Source organism: Myotis yumanensis, unplaced genomic scaffold, assembly GCF_028538775.1.
Source record: "Myotis yumanensis isolate MYYU_CA2020_CCGP unplaced genomic scaffold, mMyoYum1.0.hap1 SCAF_11, whole genome shotgun sequence".
Classification (NCBI taxonomy): domain Eukaryota; kingdom Metazoa; phylum Chordata; class Mammalia; order Chiroptera; family Vespertilionidae; genus Myotis; species Myotis yumanensis.
In genome coordinates, this window is record NW_027223762.1 from 11712414 (window position 1) to 11725832 (window position 13419).

General features: G+C 50.2%; 1 protein-coding gene across 1 annotated transcript; it reads right to left on the reverse strand.

The window, feature by feature from the left end:
- Window positions 1-66: 66 nt before the first annotated feature.
- On the reverse strand, window positions 67-10547 carry MPV17 (mitochondrial inner membrane protein MPV17). The gene is made up of 8 exons (XM_070428886.1): window positions 10510-10547; window positions 9965-10039; window positions 3342-3457; window positions 3064-3156; window positions 2877-2972; window positions 2605-2637; window positions 2238-2290; window positions 67-1023 (listed from the first exon to the last, which is right to left on the reverse strand). The coding sequence occupies exons 2-8, from the start codon at window positions 10032-10034 to the stop codon at window positions 954-956; spliced, it is 531 nt and encodes a 176-aa protein (XP_070284987.1). The 5' UTR covers window positions 10035-10039; window positions 10510-10547; the 3' UTR covers window positions 67-953.
- Window positions 10548-13419: the final 2872 nt, after the last annotated feature.

Below are 13419 nucleotides of genomic sequence, written 5' to 3' on the forward strand. Positions count from 1 at the left end.
AAAGTAAGGAAACATGGTGTCTCAGTCCATTGGAGGTGCTGTAACAAACCAACAAACAGAACTGGGTGGCTTATAAGCGAGCATTTATTTCTCATAGTTCTGGGGACTGGGAAGTCCAAGATCACGGCGCCAATGAACTTGGTGTCTTCTGAGGACCTGCTTAATGGTTTAGATGGCACTTTTTTGCTGTGTCCTCACAGGCAGCTTTTATAAGGGTACTAATCCCATGAGGGCTCTGCCCTCATGACCTTATCACCTCCGAAAGGTCCCACCTCCTAATACCGTCACCTTGGACATTGGGTTTTCCACCATATGAACTTGGGGTTATACAAAAAAGTGCAACCTCTAGGACATGGGTTCAAGTTTCTGTTCTGCCACTAACTTGTGCTGTGGACAGGTCCTCACTTCTATGGACCTCATTGTCTTCATCTGTGAAAGCTGGGCTTGGTGGTCTCCAGGCTTTTCTTTCCATCTCTAGAAATTGACTCCCTAGTATTTTTCTGTTGGTCTTACTCATGGCCTCTGCAGGTTCCAGATGACATTTTTATAGAGGTACCGGATTCCATATTTATGGAAGTACCACATAAAGAGTTTGAGGGGATCTCCAAAGAACTGGAGCTACACTAGGGTTGGAAATGGTTGGAGAAACAACTATATCAATGAACAGTGGGGATAAATGGCATTTGCCAGGATATGGGCATAAACTAAAGTTGCCAAGATCATATGGTCCAACAAATACTTATGGACTGCCTATTATGTGGCAGGCATAAGACCACAATAAAGATTTTAGTGAATTCAAAAGGAGTCGTTTACAGTTTAGAGTGAAACGGGCCATTTCATAGTGCTGACCCCATTACATTCTGACCAGCAACCAAACCCCATGAAAACTGATATGCCCACTTTGAGGTCATCTGACCATTCCAGGGTCAAGCTGCCATCACTGCAAGGCAAGCTTAGAGCTGATGCGCCTTCCAGGACAGGTAGGAGTTCCAGACAACAGCAACACACTGCACAACAGCCAACCTAAGGAACAGGAATGGCATTGTGAAGAGGATGGATAAGGAGACAGCAAAGGGGGAGAGACAGGAGAATGTGATGGAAGAGGAGGTGTTATCTCTGAGAACATCCACATTCAGATCTCCTTCCTTTAGCCCTCTACGGAGGGGTGTGTGGCTCAGACCAGAGGACAACCAGCTCAGGGCTGGTGCTGTCCCAGAGCTGTTTCCTGCACAAGAGCCTCGAAGTGAAATGCCCTCAGCAGCTCTCTGGCCTTGCATGGCTCTGTTGTTCATGCCCCTGTGCAGGCTCCTTCTAAACACACGTAACTATGCACCTTGTACCAGCTGAGAAGACTTCTTCAAAATGTACTATCTGCCATTGAAAATAGCGCCTTCTTCTCTTTATTTTACCTTGTTTTAGTTTCAAAGACTGTTGCAAGGACCCTCATGTTTAAATATTGGTTCATTGAGTCTATATTCCTTTTAGCTATGCTATTCATGCACATTTTGACCATGTCCTCTCTTAAGAGTTTTGTATTTTTCCCTGTTTCCAAAGCCCCCTCACTTGCAATAATTTCAACTAGTCATCTTGAATTTGACTTTTTTAAATTGTAGTTTCAGCAACTACCTTTATTATTAGGGTAAAATAATATTTTGCAGTGGACTAACCCGACCTGTGGACTAAACTCACCTATATGGCTCTTTGGCCTACCTTTCTGTCTAATCTAGGCTGCAGCCCCTAGGTACTGTCCCTGCAGCAAGGGTGGAGAGCTCAGGTGGGATGAGCCAATGGCTGTGGAGCAGGACCCTCCCTGAGATGAAAGGTCAGTGGGAAGATACTCAGGAATCTAGGAGCTCTGATCAGGGCAGAGTATTCTGGGGGCGTCTAAAGTAGCTCAAGCCCCAGCCGGCTTGCCCGTATCGACCCTTGGACTGAAGGGTCCCAGGTTTGATTCTGGTCAAGGGCATGTAGCTTGGTAGCAGGCTCCATCCCTGGCCCCAGTCAGGGCGCATGCGGGAGACAACCAATCGATGTGTCTCTCTCACATCAATGTATCTCTGTCTCTCCCCTTCCCTTCCACTCTCTTTAAATAACAATGGCAGAAATATCCTCAGGTGAGGATTAACAAAAAAAACAATTAAAAAATAAAGTAGCTCAAGGTTGAATGAAAATCTCTTTATCTACAACTGTTCACAATGTGGCTCTCCCTTGAAGGGTAGGGTAAGGAACTGTCATACCTGTAATAAAGGGGAACCAGGTAGAAGTTGGCTAGCTGCACAGCAGGCCAGAGCTACAAGAGATAGAAGGTCAATGTTGGGGGGCTGCCTCCATTACCTAACCCCATCCCGAGTGAAACGGGCCATTTCATAGTGCTGACCCTATTAAGTTCTGACCAGCAACCAACCCCCCTGAGAACTGGCCCATGTTCAGTTGTAAACAAAAACCAGCTGAACAACTGGGTGACTGCTCCCGAGTGTGCCGCCGCACTGGGAATGCGAGAGTAATCCCAACCAAGGCGTTTCTATGTCAGGAGCACCCCCAATCCCTGGGTACTTCTGGACTCAAGGAAGCAGGAAAACAGCCTGCGGAGGTGTCAGCTCTTACATAGTAGTTGGCGATGAGGGCATCAGGATAATCCTAAGGAGACAAAAAAGGAAGAAGTTACTTACACTTCCATGCAGCTCCTGCCTCCCAGTCCTATCACACACAGGCTTCTGTGCAAAGAACACTTACCTTCACCACACCTCCCTCACCCCTCTCCTCCAGAGCTGGGACTCTCCCTGCCATCCACCTGTCTTATCCCCATGAAGCCTGCCTCACTGCCCTGGGCATGCCAGCTGGACAGCCAGAGATCGCCCCACACCTGCCCAACTCACCCGCTGGAGTTTGGCCCAGTTGTCCTTGGCTGACAGTCCATTGAGTGCCCCTGTCAGTGAGAGGAAACTGCCTAGAAAACATGGGGCAAAGCACCCCTAGGGAAGAGAAATGAAAATGCTGTGAGCACCTAAACCCCACTGTCCCAGTGCAGCTCACCCTTCTCAACCTCCCTTTCCTTCTGCTCACCTGATCCAACAACATCTTCTTTAGAGCATCCACCTTGGTGGTGCCAGGGATGAGCCGGTCCAAAACCTTGTACCAGCCTCCTACTACAGGGCCCTGAAAGTAACCCCCAGGGAGGGGGCAGGGATGCAGTGAGGGAAGCAGTTGGCTTTTACAGCACACAGCTCCTCCCCCAAGCGTTAGAAACCAAATCCCAGGACAAGCATACACTCAGGTTAGCGTAGATGTGCGAGAGGCCAAGGGAAACAGACCACCAGCAGCCCTGCTATGGGCGAACTTACCACAAAGGCACAGCCCAGAGAGGCCATGGTCAGGGTCCGGCTAATCTGGTGTTTCCGCATACCTCGCCTCTCCACCAGCTGCTGTGAGATAATGTCACCCAGGCCCATCAGGGACCCTGTGCAGGGTACACAGGTGTCAGGACACCTCCCAGATGGGCTGCCACTCCAAGGAGCTGGGTAAGCCTGCTGACTGAATGGGGCTCTGGCACTCTGGGCCCAAGGGCTTATTCTGGCCAGGCCCTTGCTGCTGCTTCCAAGTTCTCCTCTCCCAAGGATGGTGACACCTCATGTGTGTACTGTTAGAAACTGTGATGAGCAGCCCTGAGCAGGGCAGGCCCGAGAACTCTGCACTGAACAATCAAGTGAAGTCAGAGTCAGAAATTGAAGCTAGAGGAAGGAGAAATCTAAGGTGCCAGGGGCTGAGAACCTGTCAGAATCAGAAAGGCCTTCCACATAACTAAGAGCTGTGGGAATACAGGCCTGCAACCTCACATAGCCAGTAAGTGGCAGAGCCAAGGCACAACCAGGTGGTTTGATTTACTAGACAGTATTCTTTCCAGGACACCACACTATGAATAGGTCATGTGTGGAATGGTAAGGAACCCTGGTTTTTTTCCCCCAAAGCCCAAGACAAGACCCTGGTCAGTGTCCTTCACCTTGGTCTTGGGGTCTCCAGTCGTGGATAACAAGAATAACTCTTTTTTAAAACATGAGTGTTCAAATGGCTCTGGTTAGGAAGATGACTGGCTGAGGTGGTAAGAGTCCCCATAGGGAGGAGTCCTGGCCACCTCTTAACACAATCAGGTAAACCCAATTTCCCCAATCACAATCTCAGACTGAGCTGGCAATAGGTGTTATAGCCATTTCTCCCCCAGCTTCTATACCCGTTTCCTGCCCGCCCCTCCCTTCGCTTGCATGGATACCCAGCTCTAAGCAGCCCTTGTCAGACGCCCATACCAGAGACCAAGACTATTTACACAGCCCCCCTTCAGCTATGGTGGCGTGATGGTTTCTAGCAAATACACTTATATGTATAGGGCTGCTTGGGAGTGACCGTATGATCTCCAGCTCGCCTGTCCATCTCACGGAGTAATGAGAGTCCCCCTCCAGCCCCGTAGCCACCACTGTCCTTGTGCCCTCAATTAGCACTGGGCAAACACATCCTTCAACCCTTTCCTTGGCTGGGAGCTGGCTCTGACGTCCGTGCTGGCTGCACACTCACTGCTCTACCCCCGCACCCTCTGCACAGCCCTGCCCCTGAGCAGCCTCGTCAGAGGCCGCTGGCCAAGGCTGAGAGCTAGAGCTGGGACACCTGTAGGTGACTGAGGCTGCCGGTCTCAGCACACCCATTAAGACAGCCCTGCCTCTCCTCTCCCTGAGACTCCCATGGTGGTGGAGGTCCTCCCCAGAACATGACTAGTTGCCACCTGCCAAAGGACAAGGACAGGGTCCTAGGCATCTTTGTTCTCTCATCCTCAGCCATACGTAACCGAGCCCCTGGCAGGCGCTCAGAAAATAGAGAAATGTCAAATGTACTGCCCCATACAGGCCTACTCTGGGAAAGGGCATTAAAGAACTCTAAAGTCTAGCCCAAGGACCACGTCGGGCTCAAGGTGTGAGGACCAGTGGAATTAAAGGCTTGCTCCCCTAGTTAGCAATTAACTCCCTATGCCCCTCCCTGACAACGGGGTCACCAGCTGCACTCCCAGGCCGGGGAGGGAGCCACTGTGGCCATGCCTAAAGGGAAGAGTGACCCTGAGAAGTCCCAGGAGGATGGAACGGAAAGGCAGGCACTTGTTAAATGAAAAGACTGACAGCTTAACATTCTCCTGGAGCAAGGTGTTTAGAGTTTACAAAGGGCCCTCACACATTCTGTCCTCACAAAAGGTCTGGGAGGCAGGGGTCCCACATCCAGGCCTTCTCTCGAGGAGGAACAGGAGGGCCAGGGAATTCCCAGAATAGGCTGAGACTTGGCCATCAGGGCCGGAGGGCGCCAAAAGGCTCCTGTGGCTGCTACTCGCAGGGGTTCCTGCCTTCTGCCGGAACCAGGCCCCGGAAGCCTGCATCTCGAAGATACTCCTGTTTTTTACTCCCTAGAATGTGAGACCATCTGTTCCTTGTCACCTGTGGGGAGCAAAGCAAGATTCCTGGGAAAGGAACTGTCACAGAGACAGCTGTGTGTTTCCACTCTTCACGCTTGCCCACTGTCAACAGCAAGCTCAAGGCCGAGCAGGAATGAAAACCAAAGTCCCAATTCTAGCCCCGTAGTCGGGCAGCCTTTGAGAGAGATTCCAGGCCCCTAACCACACACACCAAACCCCAGACACCCCGAGTGATAGGGCAGCAGCAGGAGAGGTGGTATGTAGTTCAGTAGCCCCGCCAGTTCTGTCCATTTCAGACAGGACAGGACCGAGGTTCCCTTCTGCCCACAAATTATCAGGCCCCTGGGCCTCAGCAACTTCAGAGTGGTCTGTGGCTTCGGTCCCAGCACAGAGCAAGGCCTACACTTCTGGTCCGAGTGACCGGGCAGGAAAGGCTGACATTCAGATTCCGTATTCCATCTTCCCCAGGCCCAGGTCTGGGAGCCCTTTTAGGCATATTTGGTTGGTCTGGCCCTCCTGGTGCTATGGCCCTCCTTTCTCTGGGCTTGTTCCCAGGGGGTTGGGGCTGAGGCCTGCAGAGACATACTGCCTGAGCCCTGACGGGGCAGGGTGAGGGGCTGCTGGCCAGTGATGCCCCAAAGCTAGGCTGGGCACAGAGCCCAGCAGGCAGACGTTGGCACTGGCGTGACATCATACCCCTGGGTAGGTGCCAGTTCTCATGCCGTCACTCGAGACCGGATTCGGCAGAGTGGGGGCAGGTTGGGGGGGGGAAGGCTGCCTCTGAGCACAGAGGTAATTGGGACCACTCCTCTGTCCACTAGTGGAAAAGCCCCAAGTTCTATCCCCTCTTCCTAGGTCCAGGTGAGAGTAAGCTCTCTATTTTGTTCCTTTCCTGACTTTTGTGCATGGAGTCTTAGGGGCAAGAAAAAAAGTGTTAATGGAAGAGAACAGGCTGGGGGGCAGAAAGCTGGCATGAAGGGCAGGAAGCGTGTCCTTGCGAACAGGAGACCCGAGCTGTCAGGTAGAACTGCTGGTGTGGGGCCAGCGGTGCTGTTGACTCATTCCTCCCCAGAAGCCTCCTACAAGTCAATAACTGCCTGGCATAGGGGCTTGGTCTGGCAGAGCCCAGAGGGAGCTGGAGCCCCACAGAAAGGGGAGAGTGCATCCTCTGGGATTGGTCTGAATGTCTTCCCCGTTCCTGACCTGGACTATCTATCCTACGGCTAGAAAATGAGACCAAACAGAGGGTTCTATAGTGTATACCAGCTGGGGCTACACTCAGCATCCTGAGTCCCCAGGAATCTCAAGTGCAGGGCAGTGCACTGGCAAGTGCCATAGGTTCTATGCCAGCTCTACCACTGATGATGTGAGACCTCAGTGCATGTCCCCCTCCTTGCCTCAGTTTCCTTTTCTGTAATATCAGGGGCCAGACTGGATGAGCTCTTACATCCTGGTTTAATTCAGACTCCAGGGAAACCAGAGTCTGCAGAAGCTCAGCTGCTCCCACAGCAGGACCAGGTTGGCTAAGATGCATGGAGTTGGGCCTTGGGTCCTCTGAAGACTGCAAGACCCCTTAAGAAAGGATGGGAGAAGGCTGACTCAAATTCTGCAAAACACGGCAGACCTTTGCCCAGGCCGCCCTGTTCCTGACTCTGGCTTGGTCCAAACTGAATGTATCAGACACTTCTTTTGAACCATTTCAGATCTTGATTCACTTATCTCTTACTCCAGCCATTACAGCAATTCAACCTGATAGATTCTTGCCTATGTCACATCGGGGGCTGCACTGTGGATGCTCTACTTGGGGACCATGCACGTGCAATTTGGTAGTACATGGGCATTAACATTCCACATGGTGAACCTTTAACCAATGTGAGTTGGCAGCTAGTGGATAAAGGTTTCACCTTTTCTCCAGAAAAGACTACTCACCTATGTAGTCCTAAGAGGCATTTCAAAGAGCTTCCCAGTCAGTTTTAAGGGACTGAGCAGCTAGGTGCCTTAAGCAGTGTCCAATTTAACAATGTGTCCTTATATCAGCTCTCCCTCCTCCTTCCCCCATGGGCCTTTATAAAGTACTTGCACAGAAGTTTCAGGTTCTGCTTTTTGGAGAACCAAGGCTAAGATAGTGGTCCATGTTCAGATTTTTTTTAAATGGATTGGTTTTAAAGAGGTGAAGGGAATGAGATGGAGAAGCATCAATTCATCATTCCACTTATTTATGCATTCATTGGTTGCTTCTTATATGTGCCCTGACCAGAGATCGAACCCACAACCTTGGCATATCAGGACAACGCTCTAACCAACTGAGTAACCCAGCCAAAGCTCATGTTAAGGTTTCTAGCAAGTGGAACAAACCCAACCCAAATACCTTTATAAAAAGAACCGCTTGCCCGGCCAGTGTGGCTCAGTAGTTGAGCGTACACCTATGAACCAGGTCACGGTTTGATTCCCCATCAGGGCACTTGCCTAGGTGGTGGGCTCCATCACCAGTAGAGGGTGTGCAGGAGGCAGCCGATTGATGATTCTCTCATTATTGATGTTTCTCTCTCTCCCTCTCCCTTCCTCTCTAAAATGAAGAAAAAAAAATATTTAAAAAAAAGACTAGCTTGCTGTGCCTGGGTTGCCAACCCCTGGAGCCTTAAAGTTTATTAACAGTTTTAAGTCTCTAAAGCCTTCACAGAGATAATCCCTACACTTACTCTGTGAAATCATGTAACTAAACTCAAGTTCTAAATGAGGAAACTGAGGCTCAAAGAGGTTTATTGACTTGTTCATGCAGCTACTACTAACTGCTATGGCTCTGAGATTCAAATCATGGTCTTCTGATTCCAAGTCTGAAATCTCTACTGTTTAGGAACTACTGTGCTGGGATCTAAAAGCTACTTGGTGAGCAATTTCCACCTGCTCCCTTTCCTTTTAGTTTGATCCAACTGAGCAGCAGGAAAGAGAAGTCTGAAAGGTTTGGAAAAGCCTGAGAAAAATGCTACCCAGAGGTTGCTTCAGGGCTGAGCTGTTGGCACTGCCTCAGAAAGACTGCAGGTATGGAGCCACAGGGCTGTAGCCCCGGCAGACAAGTATGTACATGATTAAGCTTCCCGCTGGGCTTTCCCTTGTGCCCATTCCCTCTCCCCGTCCTGCTTTCAGCTACATATCTTCACTTGGGCCCCTTGGAGCTCCAACTCCTGCCCTGGTCAGCTGCAGGTGCCTTGAGTAGGGACTATCCTTCCCTCCTTATTTTTTTTTTCTTTCTTTTTTCCCCTCCCTATTCTTAATGGCCAAGAAGGGGAACCTTCCTTCCGGCAGCTAGGGGCCCTGAGGGAATCTGAGGCTGGGCAAAGGGCCCAGAGTGTCAGTTCCCATCACAGCCACACAGTCCAGCATGAGTCACCACACACGCAGCCAGGTGAGTCATACAGGCTGACGGACACTCTGAGGACAGGACATAGGGTGGTTGGGCACAGGAGGCTGGAAAGGGGCCGGAGGGCAAAAGAATCCACCTTTTGGACAGTCCCCCAATGAGGTGTCTAGTGCTGATGTGAAGCTATTCTAGTAACAGGATCGCTGTTCCATCCTGGTTTTCAGTATACCTCCCCGCACCTTTCAAGTCTTCCTCCCAGAAGCCCATGTCCTCATTAGAATCCTGTTCCCTTCCTCTAAACATGGTAACCAACCCCTGCCCCCCTCCCCGTCTTAACCTGATCACTCTTGTACTGCCCCAATAGTCACACTCCTTATGATTCTTCCCCCATAAAAACTTACTTATCTCCGTCCCTCCCTTACATGAGCTAATCGACAAAACGAAAATGGTAACAGTAACAAATGCTGGTAAGTCACTGGGTTATCTTTGTGAAGTTGCTACTTAATCATTGGATTTGGAGTAAAAATAAATCCTTGGTTAGTATATTGTTTGGGGATACGTACATAGGTAGTGAAACCATGAGAAAAGCAAAATAATGATATAAACAGAACTCAGGGCACTGGTTGCCACTTGGGAGTCTGAACGAGGGACAGGTGCACAGGGGCCTCACAGCTGGGTGCTCATGGAGTGTCCAGTTTTGACACTGAACGTGTACTTACATGTCTTAATCGTTCTTTTGTGTGTTAAGATGTATTTCACAATAAAAAATACTAAGGAAAACAACACTTATTGCCTCTGTAACCTAATGGGGATCAAGTAGTCCTAGCTCATCACAGAGCTTTGTGGGGACAATGTGTGTGACCGTGACTTGCACAAAATGTCAGAGGACAGTGCGTTACGATTAGTTTTCTAAGGTAAGGCCTCCTGGGCCAATGCCTTTATCGTGACGGATGACTCCTCGGCTCCTACCTGACAACTAGACCAACTATGCATATCCCTTCCCTAAGGGGACCCACCCTCCCAATCAGACAGGAGACAGCTAGGGACGAGACAGCCAACTCTGCAAGGGGGCTGAATAGGAGGGACAAGTGAGGGGCGGCGGGCAAGCGCCTGCCTTCCAATCAGCCGCCTCTGGCCCCGCTCGGGTCCCAGGGCGCACTCACCGGCCGTCAGGACCTGAACCTTCCACGGGTGGGCGTTCAGGGTCCGCTGGTATGCCCGCCAGAGCGCCATGCTTCCTGCCGAGCCAAGAGGAGGGGTTCAGCCCACGGCCCGCCCACAAGTAGAGAGACGCTGGGCTTTCCCTGGAGCCCATCCCTCTCCCCCTCCCGCTCTCATGGTCCACCCTCGAGGTGCTCGGGAGGATGCCCCCTGGACAGCTTCCGGTCAGAGGGTAAACAGGAAGGCCGCGGGAGACTGTGAAATGCTGGCGGCAGCCTCCCGCCACCGCACCCCAGCCCGGGAGCAGGGCCACCGGGGGCCTCCGCCCCACGAGGCGCTGGAGGACGGGCTCGCTCCGGCTTTCCGCAGAGCCTGGCCGGGCCCCAGGTTCAGACTCTCAGTCGGAACCAGCCCGCATCCTTCCTGAGTCCAACTCCATGCGGGACACAGGGCCGGTCCCTCCCGGGCCTGGAATGACCACGTGCGCCGTGGGCGTTCGTGGCGAACTGCGGTTTGAGCCGCTCCAGGCGGACCCCGGACGACTCACCTGCGCGCGAGCTCAGCCCCTCCACGTGACCTGGCGGGAGGCGGGACTTCCGCCGTGAGCCCCGCCCCTTCCACCCGGCTGGGCGGAGGCTTTACCCCGCGGCGGGCGCAGGGATGGGCGGACTGATTCGTCACTGCTGTTCGTGGACAGCGATCAGCTCGGCCGGAGCGACGGGTCTTCCCAGTTGACTAAGCCCCAAGCCGGCCTGGGCGCGGCCCCGCCGGTCACGCTTCCCACCTCGGTCCGACCCGGTCTCCTCCTGCCCCTCCCGCCCCCGCCCCGGAACTGGCCAGGGTCCTGACTTCTGTCTCCGTCTCAGTTTGGAAACTACAAGCCAGTTAAGCGTGTGTGTCATTTGTCTCAAGGTTCTTATTTAGCATCAGTTGTGAGCTCCTGAGTGGGTGGGACTGGGTCGTGTTCATAGCTGCCTTCCTCATAGCAACTACTGCAATGCTTTGTCCACAACAGCCTTTAGGAATGCTGCATAAAGATGACTCCTGCATTGGGATTGGAGCCTTACGAAGCTTAGGTACTGGTTTCTTTTTTTAAAAAATGTTTTATTAATTTTTTTGAGAGAGGGAGAAACATCGATGAGAGAGAAACATCCATCAGCTGCCTCCTGCACGCCCCCTGCTGGGATCGACCGGCAACCCAGTCATGTGCTCTGACTGGGAATCAACCGGCAACCTTTCGGTGCCCGGGAGGACGCCCAACCCATTGAGCCACACCGGCTGGGCTAGGTACTGGTCTCTGAACTAGTGGCGGGGCAGCCCTGGTTATCACTAGACTTGAACTTAAGGCTCCTTATCTGTGAAATAAGGGTGTGGGACTCTAACAAACTGGGCTCCAGTTTTACGGGTTTGTTTGTGAGGATGGTTATTCCTACAGATTCTTCTTTATCTCAACTTGTTACAAATATATATACTAATAGAAAGAGCCACTTTTAAACAAAAGGGCCCACAACTAAAAGTGTTGGGGATTAGGTGATTTCCTAATTACCATTTCCCGCTCTAACATTCTAAAATTTTGTGAATATAGTGAAACATCCTCCTTAGGGAGGTAGAAACTCTTCCACGATCCTTGGCAGTGGATTTGTTAGCCTTTGCTAACTATATCCACGAAGCCCACACTTCAGGAGGCAGCCATGTCTGATTGTTTTTCAGGCTCTCTACCTGGCTAACTGCAGCCCCAATATACTCAATTCCTATATGATTAAGGCAGGGAGAATCCTGTCACAGATACTGGAATAAGGAAGCAAGAGAATTCAACGTCGCAAACCTTTAACTAAAACCTTTTACAAGCAAAACACCATAATAGAGTGGATTTACACTAGTAAATAGACCAAATGTGGCAGGTTGGAAAGTTGTATTCTGATGTCAGACTGTCCAGGTTAAAATCCCAGTACCATCGCTTAGTTCTATGACCTTATTCAGACTGGTTAACTGCTCAGAATCTTACCTTTATCAAGTAAAATAGAGTAAAACCTGCATCATATGATTAACTGACATATGCAAAGAATCCAAAATAGACCAAGTGCTTAATGAACACTTGTTTATCCTCCTTTTCTTCCCTCTTGGGGACACATGGAATAATTTTTACTGGAGAAATCTGGGAAACCCCTTAGTGAAGGTAGAATTTGAGCTGGGATCTTGAAGAGTGCTTAGGTGGAGAGGCTAGAAAAGGACACTCCCAGAGGAGGGACTACTGTGAGAACAGCCACAAGGAGAAGTGCAGAAACCTATGAATAATATAAAGTGGATATATTGGGAGGAAAGGTTAGAAAGGGAGTGGCATGGAGAGAAAGGGGTTTATGTTAGAGAAAGTAAGGCTGAAAACGTCTTTCTGATTTTCTTTTGTAGGTCAAGACAGGCTGACACTCAGCAGCAGGGTTGCCAGCACCCACCTACAGCCTCAATAGCATGGGTCCGCAGGTCCCATCCTTTTTACCACTGAAAGGGGGATTTCGATAATGCAGTGTCAAGGGACTGCTGTGTAAGATGTGGGAATTTCTCTGCAGTGGAAGGCAGTTCCTTTTCAATCAGCTCAAAAAGAGAACTGGCACAACCCGAGCTGGATCACAATAGAATGGTGCAATACTTGGCTCTTTTGCACTGACGTGGGCTGTGGTTCCTCTGCTACTAATGGTCTGGGTTGCCTCCAGGTCTGTTTCCTCTTCTGTACAGGAAGGAAATTGAAGCACTTGATTTCTTTCTTAAAGGTTTTCTGACATTTGATAAATTCTTTACACTTAAGAGGCAGAAAGCTATTCCCAGATATCTGGCCAATCAGTCTAGAGTGCCAGAGGGCTTTGTTCCAGGTAGGCACTAAACTAATTTCTACTCCCTTCAAATAGCAGCTGGCTGTGTATTTTTCTCTAGAATAGTTGAAGTCATCTACTTACCCCAAACCTCAGATTGTACTCTTATACATTCCAAAACTATGATTTGCCTCTTTCTCATTGCTGGGTATGTCCTAGCTTAGGAAGCAGTATTGCAGTCATGAGCCTGCAGCACCCCACAAAAGGGTGTTAACAAGATGAGCTGTAACAATACAGCAGGTCCTCAAATAACATCATTTCATTATAATGAGATGCCATAGGAACTTAAATCTTGTTTATATCAATTCACCTATAATAATGTTGTTTAAAGTCACAGAACCTTGCCCTGGTTGGGTAGCTCCGCTGGTTAGAGCATCGTCCCAATACACCAAGATTGCGGGTTTGATCTCCAATCAGGGCACATAAAAGAAGCAACCAATGAGTGAATGAATGAATGGAACAAAACAAAAAAAAATTGATTCTCTCTTTCTCTCTCCCTCCCTATCTCTAAAAATCAAGACATTAAAAAAATGTCACACAAGCTATTGATAATAAGTGTGGACTTACTGTATTTGGGTTCTAAACATCTATAT